Source organism: Salarias fasciatus, chromosome 4 (assembly GCF_902148845.1).
Source record: "Salarias fasciatus chromosome 4, fSalaFa1.1, whole genome shotgun sequence".
In the NCBI taxonomy this organism is placed as follows: Eukaryota; Metazoa; Chordata; class Actinopteri; order Blenniiformes; family Blenniidae; genus Salarias; species Salarias fasciatus.
Genome location: NC_043748.1, coordinates 22863888 through 22878437, shown reverse-complemented (window position 1 = coordinate 22878437; position 14550 = coordinate 22863888). Strand labels below are relative to the sequence as shown.

At 54.9% G+C, this 14550-nt stretch overlaps 1 protein-coding gene across 2 annotated transcripts in view; it reads right to left on the bottom strand.

The window, feature by feature from the left end:
* Positions 1–492: 492 nt before the first annotated feature.
* shank1 (SH3 and multiple ankyrin repeat domains 1) overlaps positions 493–14550 on the bottom strand; it is a 63032-nt gene continuing 48974 nt past the window's right edge. The window contains exons 19-27 of one of the 2 annotated variants that reach the window (XM_030089239.1): positions 12792–12800; positions 12471–12497; positions 12340–12396; positions 12023–12138; positions 10699–10822; positions 5815–9295; positions 5633–5644; positions 4064–4954; positions 493–1154 (exon numbers count right to left, since the gene is read on the bottom strand). In XM_030089239.1, the coding sequence (XP_029945099.1) occupies positions 1067–1154; positions 4064–4954; positions 5633–5644; positions 5815–9295; positions 10699–10822; positions 12023–12138; positions 12340–12396; positions 12471–12497; positions 12792–12800 (4805 nt within the window). In that variant the 3' untranslated portion in view covers positions 493–1066. The remainder of the gene's footprint in view (positions 1155–4063; positions 4955–5632; positions 5645–5814; positions 9296–10698; positions 10823–12022; positions 12139–12339; positions 12397–12470; positions 12498–12791; positions 12801–14550) is intronic. The other variant, XM_030089240.1, reaches the window with a different exon arrangement.

The window sequence follows — 14550 nt, the reverse complement described above, 5'->3', positions numbered from 1 at the left end:
TCACGGCACGGTCCCAAACCAAAGCAGTCCGTCTCCTCCTGGCAGACGAGACGTCCACACGTAGCGTTTGTCCATATAGAAGGTGTCCCATAGATTTTCTCTCACACACACACACACACCTACACACCTACACACACACCTTTCAGTGCTTGTGTGTGTTTACATGCAGGCATGTATAGTACTAACTCAGGTGCCTGTATGTGCATATCCATGTGTTTCTGTTGATATATATATATTTCTATATATAGATAGAGATCATTTTTTATGTTGTCGGTCTGGGCACTTATTATTTTTGCTACAAATCGGTGATACAGTGACCAGTCTGTATATACGTCGTTATAAGACTGAAGCTGATAAAGAGCTAGAGAGAAACACGTGAGACGGAGCCCTACCAGCGGTGAGGTAAAAACAAGACGTAACCACACGCGCACACACGCACACACACACACACACGCACGCACGCACGCACACGCACACGCACACGCGCACACACACACACACACACACACACACACACACACACACACACACACACACACACACACACACACACACACACTCACAGCCTCCTCGGCACGAGTTCCCCGTCTGCACGGACAGACGTGGAAGCTGTCTCGACTTCCTGCACGCGCTCAGTGATTGCACTCGAACTATTCGGGCGTTCCGCTCTGAGACCTGAAGGGATCCGTCCAGCCGCCTGAGGGGGACGAGGACCAGAAGACCAAACCCTTTTTAAAACCGCTAAAACTCTCACCAGCTGCTGATTGTTCCTTTCAAGTATTTGGTTTCAAACAACCGCCTTGTCTGCTTTTTTTAAAAAAATATCTGCTGCTCTGGTGCATGCAAGTGAGTGAGGGAGGAGAGTACTTGTGTAAATCGCAGAGCGCCAGACGGCGTCTCTCCGGATCGTCGGAGCTTCCTCCATCGCTGTTTTCCCGTCTCCCTGTCGGGACCCCGCTCTGTGTGAAATCTCTTCCCTCCTCATTTGTCGTGTGAATCCACCGTGGACGGCAGCAGCGGCGGCGTCTTCCTCCCTCGTCGACTCCGACCCCTCCGTTCTGCCGCCTCAGCTTCGGCTCCCGTCGTCCCTCCTCCTCTCGCTCTGTCCGTCCCGGGGAGACAGGACCGAGATGGGGAAGGGGCTGCTGGACAGCCTGGAGACAAAAACAAACAAACATGCTGCAGGATGATGTGAACGATCCATCGATCCAATCTCTGTAGCCGACATGTGAAGGTCCTGGAGACGGAAAGTTACATTTTAAACAAGAGATTTTACAATTAAGATTTTAAAAATGTTAAATTTGCAGCGTTTCAGGGACTTAGTTTGGGAGACTGAGGTAAAAGTGTGGAGTTTGCATGTTCTTGGACAAATAAAAGGATTCGATCAGCATAAGTATGATGGCCTCTGCTCTGACGACGAGCATGTCCACAAGGGGGTGCCACAGGGGTCCATATCGGGACCGCTGTTCTTCATTATGGACATGAACGATCTGGGACAAAATGCGTCTGATGCCAACATTCACCTATACGCTGATGACACTGTTAGTTACTGTTGTGGTTCAGCAGCTGCCAAAGCTTTGATGTGGTTCAGCACACGTCTGTCACTAAAACTCATCTTAAATGCTGACAAGACCAAGTTAATGTTGTTCTCTAAAGCGAAAAAGATGGAGGCCTCTACTATCCCACCAGCGTCCACTCAGAAGGAAATGTTATAGAGCAGGTTCACATGTACAAATATACTCTCTCACCTTTAAACCCCACATAGACAATATGGCAAAGAAAGTCAAAGTGAAACTGGGTTTTTTCTTTAGTTCTGCTTTTCTTTTAACATGAAAAAAAGGACTTGTCACTGCAACTTTTTTTTATCAGTTTTAGATTATGGAGATTTGTTTTATATGGATGCTACCGCTCAATGTCTTCGCAGGATAGACAGTCTCTATCACGCTTCTCTAAGATTCATAACGAACTGTAAAGCCGAGACCATCACCGTGACTGGTACTCCGGTGTGGGACGGCCGTCTTTCTCCACGAGGAGACTTGGACATTGGTCTACTTTCATCTACAAGGCCCTGCTTGGTCTGATGATTGGTCTACTTTGGCTGAATCGCATTTCACCCCTTAGCCCTCCCCCTTGGCCCTCCCCCTCGGGTTTGCGCGTTCAGGTGGAGGGTAGGAGTGTCCCGATTGTCATTATGACGGAGGGGTGCGGGGAAGGGGGAGGGCTATTCACCCCTCCAAACGGAGATTCTCCCGAGGCACACTCCAAACGGAGGGGTATGATCCAGTGGCGGCTGGTGGTGAGGGGCGGTGGCGGGAGCGCTTGTTTTGTCCGCATTGGCGGGAGCGCTCGTTTCCACGTCCGCGCATTCCAGACGGGCGGTGTTGAAGAAACCAGTTTATTGAAAATAATCGTCTATATGTTGTGTTTGGAATGCGCCTGGAATGCGCTCCCGCCAATGCAGAAGTGAACTGACCCCGCCCGACACTCGTGATGTAGGCGGACAGCAGAAGCGCTCCCGCTGCCGCCCCTCCGCCACCGGCCGGCAGCCTTGCAAGATCGGCAAGATGGCGGCGTCCGCAACCAAAGAAGTCCATAAATGTAAGTATTTTCTCAATGAGTAAAGTTTTAAAATGTAAGAAAACCATTCTTCTTCTTCTTGTCACATCTGCCTACATCATCGGCAGCGGCGACTACTGATGACGTACGCGATCGTCGAAGGGGTGTACCAATTCGGAGATGTTTACTTTCGGCCCTACCCCTTAGCACTCCATTTCAAAGGGGTAGGGGCAAGGGGGAGGGATGGAAAGAAAAACAGGATTGGGCCTTAATCACTCAGAGAAGTATCGACTCTCATTGTCTGTGCTCAGATGATTATTTGCTGCTCTCTGTTCCATTTGCCCACACAGAACTTGGAAAAAGAGCCTTTGCGTATTCAGTTCCCTACACTTGGAACAAGTTGCAAAAGGACTACAAATTGAGTGAACTCGTTCCCTCGAGCTCTTTTAAAACAAGTTTGAGAAAACCAGGACAGCATCTTCTACGTGTCATTGTTTTTTTCTTAATTTCAATTGTAACTTATTGTACTGTGTATTGTAATTTATTACTCTGTAACCCCCAGGACTCCCTTGAAAAACAGGTTTTTAATCTCAACGGGACTTTCCTGGCTAAATAAAGGTTAAACAATCCGACAGATGCATCCAGGCCGTTGCTCAGTCCTCGGACAGGATTCCTCCCACAGGACAGGTCAGCAGTCCAATTCAGGACACATTCAATGGACATTCCCACATTAAAGCGGGTGTCCGGAGTTTCCCTTCGTTTCCAATATATGTATCATATTTTAACAGAGCTTCAATGTGTCCGTCTGGTTATTTACTACAATATAATATTAGCATAAAGCAATATAAACATGTATTTATGAGGCCCGCCTTCGTCTCATAGACCCCCATGTTATCCGAAAAAGCGCCGGTCAGCGTCAGCCAATAGATTTCGAGCTTCCACCTTGTGCTGTCAATCAACGTGTGCAGCAGCCAGAGAGCACGGCCGCTCGCCCAGCAGAGGAGAGTTAGCAACGCAGCAGCCGCCCCGCTCACCTCGGATATATCCACCATCTGCTGAACATCCACCGTAAACAGCTGAACATGGAGGATGCTGCAGGACTCGGAGGCTCTCATTTTCACCCAACGGATAATGCGCGAGCACAATTAAAGGGGCGTGGCTTGGTCGCTCATGAAAGCAGAGGGAGGGCGGAACCTGAGACGTTGGATTAAAAAAAACCTCTCTCTTTCAAAACTCCGGACACGAGCTTTAACGTTTTAGAAAATTTTCGCATTCACATGGCAGACACTGAAAAGGATGTCTGACAGTGGTATGGAGAGACAACAAAGTAGGATTACTGTCAATTTAGTGTGGACTGGGAGTCCTGACACTCTGCAGGCAACCGTTGCTGTTGTCCGTCTACCGAGCCAGAGAAGAACTGTTTCTGTGGAATGCTTGCGTATCAGCAGCGTTTCACAAAAGTTGCACCCGTTTTGAACGTGAGCTTGACGGTTCGGAGCAGACGTACCTGTCCATGACGGTTCTCAGGGCTCTCTCGATGTTCATGCGGTGGCCCACTCGTGTCACGCCCAAATCCAGATAGTCGTCCTTGGTGAGGGACGGCAGGTGGGTGCCGTCGATCTCGTTGTCCAGAAAGCGCTCCCTGTGCTCGCCCAGGTTCAGGTAGCCCAGCCAGTCCGCCACGTCGTACTTGGTCCAGTAGGGCAGCGGCTTGGAGGCGAACGGCTTGGTCGGGGACGGAGGTGGCAGGTGAGGGTAGCTCAGGCAGGGGGGCGGAGGCAGGGGGTGCAGCGGCGGAGAGGACGTCCCGGACAGGAAGTGAGTCGGAGACAGCGACCGAGACACGACCAGGGTGGAGTTTGGAGGCGGCGGCGCGCCGGACGGCGCGAACAGGGGCGGAGAGGGCGAGAAGTACGGGTCTCCCAGAGGGTTCCCCGGCGACGGGGGGGTGATGGAGCCGCGCAGGTCGTAGATGGCGCTGTAGAGCGGCGAGGTGGGCAGCAGCGGGAGGGACGACGGGCGCGGCGGGCCCGCCTTGGGCCTCTCCGACGGGGAGATGAGGGGACTCGGCGCCCGTCGGCGCTGGAGCATGTGCGACTCCGCTTTACGGGACTCTCGACTGGGGATGAACTGGAACTCCAGGGCTTTGGTCCGGTACACCGGTCTGTGCTTGGGGGACGTGGGGTAGGGGGAGTAGGACGTCGGGGACAGAGGGGAGTGCGAGCGCGGGGGCTGAGACGCCGCCGGAGGCTGAGGCGACGGGGACCTGCCCCAGCTGGGGTACTGGGAGGCTGGGGTCGGCGAGGGGGACAGGGACGGCTGCGATAGAGAGATCGGAGACGGGGACTGGGAGCGAGCTGAGGGGGGGCTCAGAGCCGAGGCCGAGTCCTCCGAAAACCTGAGAGGAAACGGCGAGAGGAGGGAGAGGAATCACCCAAACAGGAAGCTACGGTGGAAATCAGGAGAGACGACGAGCATGCAGACAGAAACATGGACGGGTCCGGAGACATCAAGACACATTCCTGAACACCAAACATGCAAACTGAGCTCCAGGACCGCTCCGAGGACAAAAACACAGAACACGAGTCGCAGCTTTCCTCTCCCACAGAAGATTCTCGTGTTGTTCTGATTATCAGTTCATATTTCTACCTTCACTTTAACACCTGTTTAATGAGATTTATTCATGTATTTCTTTTACCTAAAACACACCGAATCAGTTTTCTTCTCACAAATTGGCAGAAGTCAAGCTGGGAAATCATATTCTGCATTTATCCTCTCTTCTAGATCCAGTTTTCTCGTCTCCTGAGCTAAATTGTAGATTTTTTGGGGGGCAAAAAGGCCTTGTTTACAAGACAGTGTTTTCACTGAAAATGCAAAAAAGTTCTTAAATAGTCTTAACCACGTTCAATTTATCGTGTGAAGTTTTTCGAATGGCTCAGCTGTTTACAGAAGCTCTTGCGTTTAATTGTTTGGTTCCTGTAACTCCAACACAGTTTCCTCTTCTTGATCGCTGTCAGACCGAGTGTTTTTGTTCCTTTGGACGGAGAAGGAAGTAATGTGAAAGTAGCTCTGTTACCTGTGTCTGCTTCTGATAGAAACACATGGAAAGAGCCAGAGACATAAAGCAGAGTTTACACAGGGTGGACACATCAAACAGGACAGACAGTTTTCATCAGAAGGCTTGGACATGGCGGCTGCAGCTGGACAGACCGAAGGCGGACGCAGACGGACTGGCGGTGGGCTCTGGGTGAGGCGTACCTGTGTCTGCTCAGCGCTCTCTGGCTGCTCCAGCTGTCCTTGCTTCGCTGCTGCAGTTTGCTGCTCAGCTCGTTGATGATGCTGGGCTTCATGCTGGACGCAGGCGGGTAGATTTTCTTCCCTTCCAGATACGACCCGGCCTGCGAGCCTCCGTCGCCGCTCACCTGGCCGTCGCCCCACACGGGCTTCATCTCGGGAGTGCGCGGCCGGTCGAAGTACGGCGAGGTGGGCCGTCCCAGGTTCTGCATGTCCTTCATCCCGTAGCCGTCCTGGCCGCCGTCGTCCTCCGCGGCGCCGTCCTCCGCCTCCTCGTCCTCCTGCTCGTCCCGTCTCCGGTGGGAGTGGAAGGAGGCCGGGGCCGTGCTGGTCTGCCTGTGCAGATCTCCGGCTCGGCCTCCTTCTCGAAACCTGCTGGTTTTGGGGTAGGTGGAGGCCGCCGCCGTCGCGTTTTGCATTTCGAAAGTTTGTCCGTCAAGGTAGCTCATGTACGACTCCAAAAAATCTCCCCCTCGATCCGTGTCCCCCGTCCCTCCTCCCATCCGCCCCCCGGGTCCCACGCCCCCCCTGTCGCCCCGGGCGCCGCTCAGAGCCAGGATGCTGTCCAGGTGATGGTCGCTGCTGCTGCGGCTGTCCAGCTCCTCAATCCCAGAGTCCACCACTGTCTCCTGGGACTCCCCTTTCTTGGCGGCGGGCGGGGGACGGTGGTGCTCCCCGGCCCGGCGGCCGCCCGTGACCACGGCGGACGGCGCCGAGTGTGCAGTGTGAGTCCGCTCTTGGTAGAGCTGGGTGGAGGTGCTCGTTGTGGCGGCAGCGGCGGTGGTCGTAGCGGCACAGGAAGCGGTCGTGGCGTGGGCGGCGGCGCCCCTGTGTGGGGCGGCGGCGGCGGTGGAGGCCGGAGGGCCACGGTAGGCTGGGGGAGGGGCGACGGAATGCGGAGGCGGCGTGGGAGAGGAGCGCCCTGAGGCGTGAGTGCTGTTGTAAAGATGGTGGGAGATGGAGAACGGTCTGTGGTAGGAGCCCGGAGGCGGCGGGGGCGAGACCGAGGGTGGAGGCGGGGGGCCGGAGGTGGGCTGCAGGGTGGAGGGCGAGGGAGGGGGCGGGGGGTTGGGCGATGTTTGCGACGGGGAAGGGACGGACTGAGTCAGGTTGGCAACCTCACTGTCGTACGACGTGAGGCTGGACGCGGTGGAGTCGCCGGCCTGAGGGGAGGTCAGGGGCGTGTGGGCCGGAAACCCGCCGGCGAACTGCTCCTTCTGAGCCGGGGGAGGCGGCGGCGGGGGCGGAGGAGGAGGTGGAGGGGGCGGGACCTGCTGCTGGCGCGACGCCAGGCTGTTAGAAAGCATGCGGTGTTGTGAATATCCTGGCATCCCCCTGTCGAAGCTGTTGGCGAACTCCAGCGGCGGCGGGAGGGGGTCTGCGTACACAAACTCATCGTCTGCATCGACCGAGGGCGCAGGCGGGGGAAGAACCATGAGTCCACTCCCGGTGCCGCCGCCAGTGTTCGACGTCTGCTGCGTACCGGTCGGTGGCGGAGAGGGAGGGGTGAGCGACAGGATATAAGCATCGGCTTGACTCTCCATCCGGAGGAAAGAGGGTCTCTGCGGCGGCTGCGTCTGCGCCCCCTGCTGGGGAGCGCCGTCGGCCGCAGAGGCGTTAGCAGCGGTCTGCTCGGCCCTCCTCATGTAGCCCTCCCTCTCCTTGTCCCTCTCCCGGTCCCTGGACAGTTCCCGGTCCCGGTCCCTGGACCTCTCCCGCTCCCGCTCCTTATAGGCCGGCTGGTAGGCCTGGGGCTGGTAGTGGTGTGTGTGCACCGTCTTGTCCTCGGAGAAGCGAACTCTCAGCCCCTCACGAGCCCCGCCCCCCTCCCGCTCCCTCTCTCCTCCGCCGCCCTCCTCGCCCCACACACTTCCCACTCCCCTGAGGATTCTGGGTGAGGGCGGGCGGCCGACGGTGGGCGTGGTGGCGGCCAGCGAGGAGGAGGTGACCAGGTAGGAGCTGGAGGACTGGGCGGCCGACGGCGCCGGCTGGGAGGCGACGGCCGACGACGGAAACACCACACTCGACATCTGGCGGGTGAAGTGGTGCTCTGCGCCCCTCCTCAACCTGCTGTCGTCCCTCAGGGCGCGCTCCCTGGCGGCCAGGGCCAGGCCCAGAGGCGACGTGGGGTCCAGCGCCTTCCCCGTTAAAGGGTGGATGAAGGTGGTGGCGCTGGCGGGCGCCGGCTGCCGGCCCGCCGCCGTGTACAGGTCCGTAGGCACAGATTTGGGCTGATAGTCCAGGGCGGATGAGGAGTACTCCGGCAGGCCGAAGGCCGGGGGCATGCTGCGGGTGTGGTGGATGAACGTGTCCCCGGAGAACATCCCCTCGTCGATGGACTTGGAGGGCCGCAGGCGTGTTGACGAACCGTCCGCCGCGGCGCTGAGCTGCTGCTGCGACACCTGAGTCCTCGTGATTCCTCCCATCCCGTCGCTCACTCCCCCGAAGCTCACGTCCTCCTCGGCCGACATGAACAGGGAGGCGCTCTTCCTCCGGGCCTCGTGGAAGCGCTCCCGGTCTCTGCGAGCCGCGCCGACGATGGCGGCGCCGAACTGGCTGGTGAAGTCCAGGTTCTCCTGGGCTCGCATGGAAGGCAGCGACGGAGGCGGCGGCGCCGGGACGGAGGGCGGAGCGGGGGGCTGGGGGGCGGGCGTGGAGGGCGGGTGGGGGGTTTTGGCTTCATCCGCCTCTCCGGACGCAGGAACGTCGGCCTCCACGCTGCTGCCCTGGCTGCTCCGCCCGCTGCTGCTGGTGGAGGGGGCCTTGACGATGATGGTGGGGATGGGGATGGAGCTCTTCTCCATGGAGCCTTTTCCTCCCAGAGTTCCCTGGCCCACGCGCAGATCCTCCACCTTGGACTGCTTCACCAGGGGGCCCTTCCCTCTGCGGGCCCCTCCTTTAGGACCGCCGGCGCTGGCCCCGGCGGCGCCCCGGTCTGCTCGCTGGGGTTGGCTCTGGGCGGTCTGCTGCTGCTGGGGCATGACGGTGGCGATGCTGGACGGGGGGACGGCGGTGCTGTAGCCCCTCCGGAGCCCGGCCGCCTTGGCCGCCGCGCCGGCTCCGACAGGCTCCCCGGTGTAGGCCACCTTCCGCGAAGCAGTCCTGCTCTGAGCCGTGTGGGCGGCTACGTGTGCGTAAGAGGCGGCGTGGTCCAGCGCCCCCCCTCCGCCGGGGCCGGGGCCGACCCCGCCCACCCTCTGGGCGAAGTGCACGGACTGGCCGTACGGCTGGTAGTGCGCCGAGCCGGAGGTAGACTGAGACATGGAGACGGACGGCTGCTGAGACGACTTAGTCCTCCAGCCGAGCGGGGGCGCCGAGGAGAACGGAGGGTCGGGCGGAGCGGTGGTGGGAGGGGGGGGGATGTCGTCGGGGCCGGGCACCGACAGACTCCGGGCGAACTTCATGGTGGGAGGATGCAGGAACTGCTTCTCCTCCTCAGGAACGCCTGCAGGACATCAGAGACGGAGACAGGAGGGACGGGGATGAAAGGCCGATCTTCAGAAGACGGGCGCCGAGGACGGCGAAGCCAGGATTACAGGAAAAGTGTTTTTGGGGAGTGTCTGTCCGTCTGAGTCGGCCTGCCCAAGTTCCTGCCAGCAAGTCTGTCCTGTTCTCAGGTCTGTTAGTGAGTTACGGCGGGTTCACACTGGATCTGGTCCGGCTGTGGTCCGGCCACGGTCCGGATCCGGTCCGGCCGCGGTCCGGATATAGTCCGGCTGCAGTCCGGATCTGGTCCGGCTGCGGTCTGGATCTAGTCCGGCTCCGGTCCGGCTGCAGTCCGGATATAGTTCGGCTGCAGTCCGGATCCGGTCCGGCCGCGGTCCGGATCTAGTCCGGCTGCGGTCCGGCTGCAGTCCGGATCTAGTCCGGCTGCGGTCTGGATCTAGTCCGGCTCCGGTCCGGCTCCGGAGCCCTTACGGAGCTCCAGTATCTTTCTGCAAGGATCCTATTTCTCGGCACGCCGCAGCCCTACCGCGTCACTGCAGACAGAAGCAGGTCGGGTGCTGGAAGGAAACGCAATACTTGTTCCAAAATAAAAGGTTTCAAAATAAGACCTGTGTCGTGTTTTTGCCTTAACATTCTATTTTTTTACTTCTTCTGGTGGAATACAGAACAAACAGCGTGATGCAGTCATCACAGCTTTAGAAGAATGAACGGTTTGTTCTTCTACTGCAGGAAAGTCAAACGACTCCGAAAAGCTCTCTGACGGGAGCGGCTCTGTGTTGCCAGGTTGGGCGGGTTTCTGCCAAATGAAGCTTCTTTTTTGAACACGTCTGACAGGTTGATGGAATGATTATGTGTTTATGACGAGCTCTTTATTATACAAATACGGTTTTTACGGTTTCAACGTGCATTTTCAGCCGAGATGGCGGTTTGGCTGCTTTCTATCGAGGTAAACGGGTTTCATGTTGTTTACGGGGGACAGCGGCGGATCTGGCAACCTCCTCCAGCGGACTGCAGAGACACGGCAGGCGGTGAATCACAGAGCTGCGGTGATCATGGACCGCAGCCGGAACGCATCCGGTGTGAACCGGCGTTTGGCCCCTAATTAGTTGACAAACAAATAGCAAAAGCACATTGCTGCGCAGCAGACAGTGTTTGGTTTGTAACCAGAGGACAGAACTGAGTCTGAGAGAAAGTTAGCAAAGCTCAGTCAGCAGCAAACCACAAAGCATCAGATCAGAGTTAGGTGGGAGCAGGGCGAGTAAAAGATCCGCTCTACAGGGTAACAGGTGCGCTGAGCCACAGACAGAAGACAAACAGGTCAGCACAGCGTGGACGTCCCCGGTCCAGAGGACGGACAGACAGGCGGACGGAGGGGCAGACGGACAGAACAGACAGCCTCACCGATGGACTTCTGCCGCAGCATACCGTGCTGAGGGGCGTGGCCCGAGGCGTACTGGCCCCGCTCGAAGCCCAGGCCCAGCCCCGCCGGCACCATCCCCATCCCGGCCTGGTCCCCGAAACCCGGCTGGAGGCGAGAGACGAGAGACGAGAGCCGGGGACAGAGTCAGACACAGAACCGAAGGACCAGAGTCCTCCACCCAGGACTCCTTCTGACATCTCATGTTAGAAGAAACATTTGATCATTTTGTGTCTGCATTTCTTGGTTTACCAACTTACCTTAATATTTCACATGTTACATTTTTTCATTATTACACATTTAAAATCAGTTTACCTCTTTTTTAGATTTTATCCTCATGTGGGTGTCTCAGATTTATCGACATTTGTAACAATCTCTTCCAGATTTTTGCCATTTAATGATATGACTGCAAAGATTTAATGTAGTTTTGCCATTCTAATATATCATTTTAACATGATCTGTTATTCTTGTTATTTTTTTCCTTGTTTTTAAAATGACTTTAAACTCATTTTCTCAATTTTAATAACATCAATTTAAAAATTCATGTGTTATAAATGTTTTATTGTTCTAGTTCAGTTTATGTACTGCTGCCAAACTAATATATTATCTCACTATCGTATGAGATTAAAGTACTTATTTGTTTTTTCAAATGAGTTTTCAGTTTCACCTCATTTTTCATGATTTTAATAATCAGATTTAACAATTCATAAGTTTGAAATGTTTTCGGTTCTATTTTTAAAAGTTCACATGGTTTTGTCTTTAATATACATTACCTCAATATTATATGTCAGTAAAGGTGTTTTATCTGCTTTTTAATGTTAGTTTCACAACATGTGATTGAATGAATTCATGTCTATTAAATGTTCTATTTTTTAACATTTCTTGTGGTTTTCTCGTTCTAATATCTCATTATAGATTTTTTTAACCTGCTTTTTCACGTTTGTTTTACGATGTTTTTTATCATTTTAATGTTCTTTTCTTGTTTAGTTGTCTTCCTCGAGCCATTTTAAGTCTCTTCTCTTTCTTTTCAGTTAGATAATCACTCGCTTAAACATGATAACTTTCTTTTTTCCTGCATTGCTGTCTTTTTGATTGATCGATCGATCGATTATCTTTGGAATAAATGTGATCACTTATTAATTGCAGTGATGCATGTGGACGTCCAGAAGTGGACGCTCTGGGATTTTCCCGCAGCGCGAGTCTCGTCTCGCTGTCTTTAAATGGACGTCACGTCCTCCACCACCACGTATTTTACTGCAGACAAACAGTCGCGTCTCGGGACGGACGTAAATCTGCCGTCCCCCGTACCTCGTTGCCGTAGAAGCTCCTCCCCCTGTCCCTCTTCGGCCCCTGTCCCCGTGTCCCCGGCGCCTCGTTGGTGCTGATTGTCTGCTGAGCTGCTGCAAGAATTTCATCTAATTTATCTGAGAGGAGGAACAGCGGGAGACAGAGACAGACGGAGAGACAGAGGGAAGGAGAGGAGAGAGAGAGAGAGGGACATCCGACAATGAAACAGAAAAAGGGACATGGACGGGAGGAAGGAGGCTCTGTGTGGAGAGGGACACACTTGACGAAGGCGGACGAGAAAGAGAAGGACAGAGATTCAGGAAACAGAGCGTCCTTACTCAGAGCCATCTGGTAGACCGTCCTCTTCTTCTCGGTGACTTGGGCGGATTCGAACTCTGGAAGCAGAGAAAGGCAGCGTGAGCCTCGGCCGCCGAGCCGTCCCGGACGGGCCCCGAGCGCCGGAACGTACCTGATTTTTTTTTCCAAGGCGTAGCAGCTGGGAGGAGGACAAAAGGAGACTTGAGTTTTGGCAAGAGTGGCGGTGCGACGGCGCCGTTACAGTGAATACTAATCACTTTCCCCCGAGTCACCTCGCCATCCTGCCCCCATCTCTCTCCGCAGCGTGCACACTCATGTTACAGCAAATACAGCACCACGGCATGCACACACACACACACACACACACACACACACACACACACACACACACACACACACACACACACACACACACACACACACACACACACACACACACAGAGATGTGACATGAACGTGACATGGCTCCCACCTCTCTCCACTGTTAGAGGTTAGGGGTCCGGCCGGCGGGGAGGCGAGGACAGAAGGAGAGAGAGAAGGCGGAGTTAGTGGGTGAACGGGTGAGGACGGCTCCGGAGGCGACCCTCTGCTTCCGCCCTGGGAGCGAGTGCACGTGTCAACGCGACGGGACCGACCTGTCCGTCTCGTAATGTGCTTGACGGAATCTGGACTGAGCTTTCACGTGCGTCCGCCGAGCAGCGGCCGTCTGGGAAACAGCGCGCCGCTCTTCTAAAACGCACGGCGGCTCGTCTGGAGGCATCGCGGCGTGAACGGACCGTCAGGACGGTTTGCGGCGTGAACGGACCGTCAGGACGGTTTGTGGCCTTCAGCGCACCGCAGGATCATTTCCAGCGTGACTCCGGGTGAACCGGGACGCTGCACCAATCAGAGGTCAGATAGTTTAACGAACGTCACGGCTAAACGGAGGCCGCCGCATTTGAGCAAGCATATGGCGGCGGCGGCGGCTGACGTGGCTTCAACGCACCGCGTGCTCTTCACACCTGAGTCTGAGTGCAAATTCAACAACGCTGGACGCAGTTTAAAAAGTATTCCAGGCCACGATGAAGGCGGTGCTGAAAACGGATCAGCTGACTGATTCACTGAAGCCTGGAAAAACAGGAATTGTGCAATAAGTCCTAAACTTTGCTCATTGAAGGACAAATTACCCAAGAGTCACTCTGTTTATTGGCCTTAAAACTCAATCAGGCAGCAGTTTTTATTATTTAAATCGAAGATTTTGTTCTGCAGTGACTGAAAGTTGAACTGAATTGAACCACAAGGCGATGAAGAGATTTTACCTCTGAAACTCTGAACATTTCCACCGATGGGTGGACTGAAGTCAGAACAGCACGGAGCTCTGAGCCGTGCTACATGCTACGTGCTACATGCTACATGCTACATGCTAAAGAGTGTTTGGGCTCACACACTAGGGCTGTGTCCGAATGTCCACCCTGTCCTCGACTCCTCAGTCCCATAGTGGACTTTAGAGCCTGAATCCGTTGGGATTCGGACTCGCAGCTTCCTACTTCTTCCCTCAGCGCTGATCACGTGACGCCCGGCTGCTACCATGGTAACCATGGTAACCAGACGCTTTGTAATATATATATTTTTAATGTCTCTTATTCTGCATTTTCCTTTCCTGTCATCTTTCTAATCACTGAAGAATAAATATAAATATATTATTAAATTCTTCCCGGCTCGCTGCTGCTCTTCCGCCATTTTGCTGGAGATTTGCAATGCACCATGGGTAACATTGAGCCGTCTCGGGAACATCGACGCTCACTACTTTTCGAGATGCATTGTGGAAAATTTCTAGTGCCCTTCTTTTTTGCTATCTGGACATTCGGACAGCCCTACAGACGTCTTCACTGTGCAGTGTCCATCAGAGGACACAGGGTGGACATTTGGACACAGCCCGGCAGTACAACAAGCCGAAGATGATTCGAATCTGACTGATACACTCAGTAACTAATCAGGTGATTCACAGAAACGCACAGCCTTCACTTATCTGTACTCAGTGTCGGCATTTAACTAAAGGCTGATTTTTTATTTTTTTTATTTCCCCTTTATTTAACCGGGAAGGTCCACTGAGATTACGAACCTCTTTTTCAAGGGAGTCCTGGGAGTTACAAAGTTACAATACCGAGATACTCGTACTTGTACTGGTCCTTATAAAAAGCTTTACTGGCGCGTCCCTCCTTCCAGACGTACAGGCCTGATTAAGTGAGACG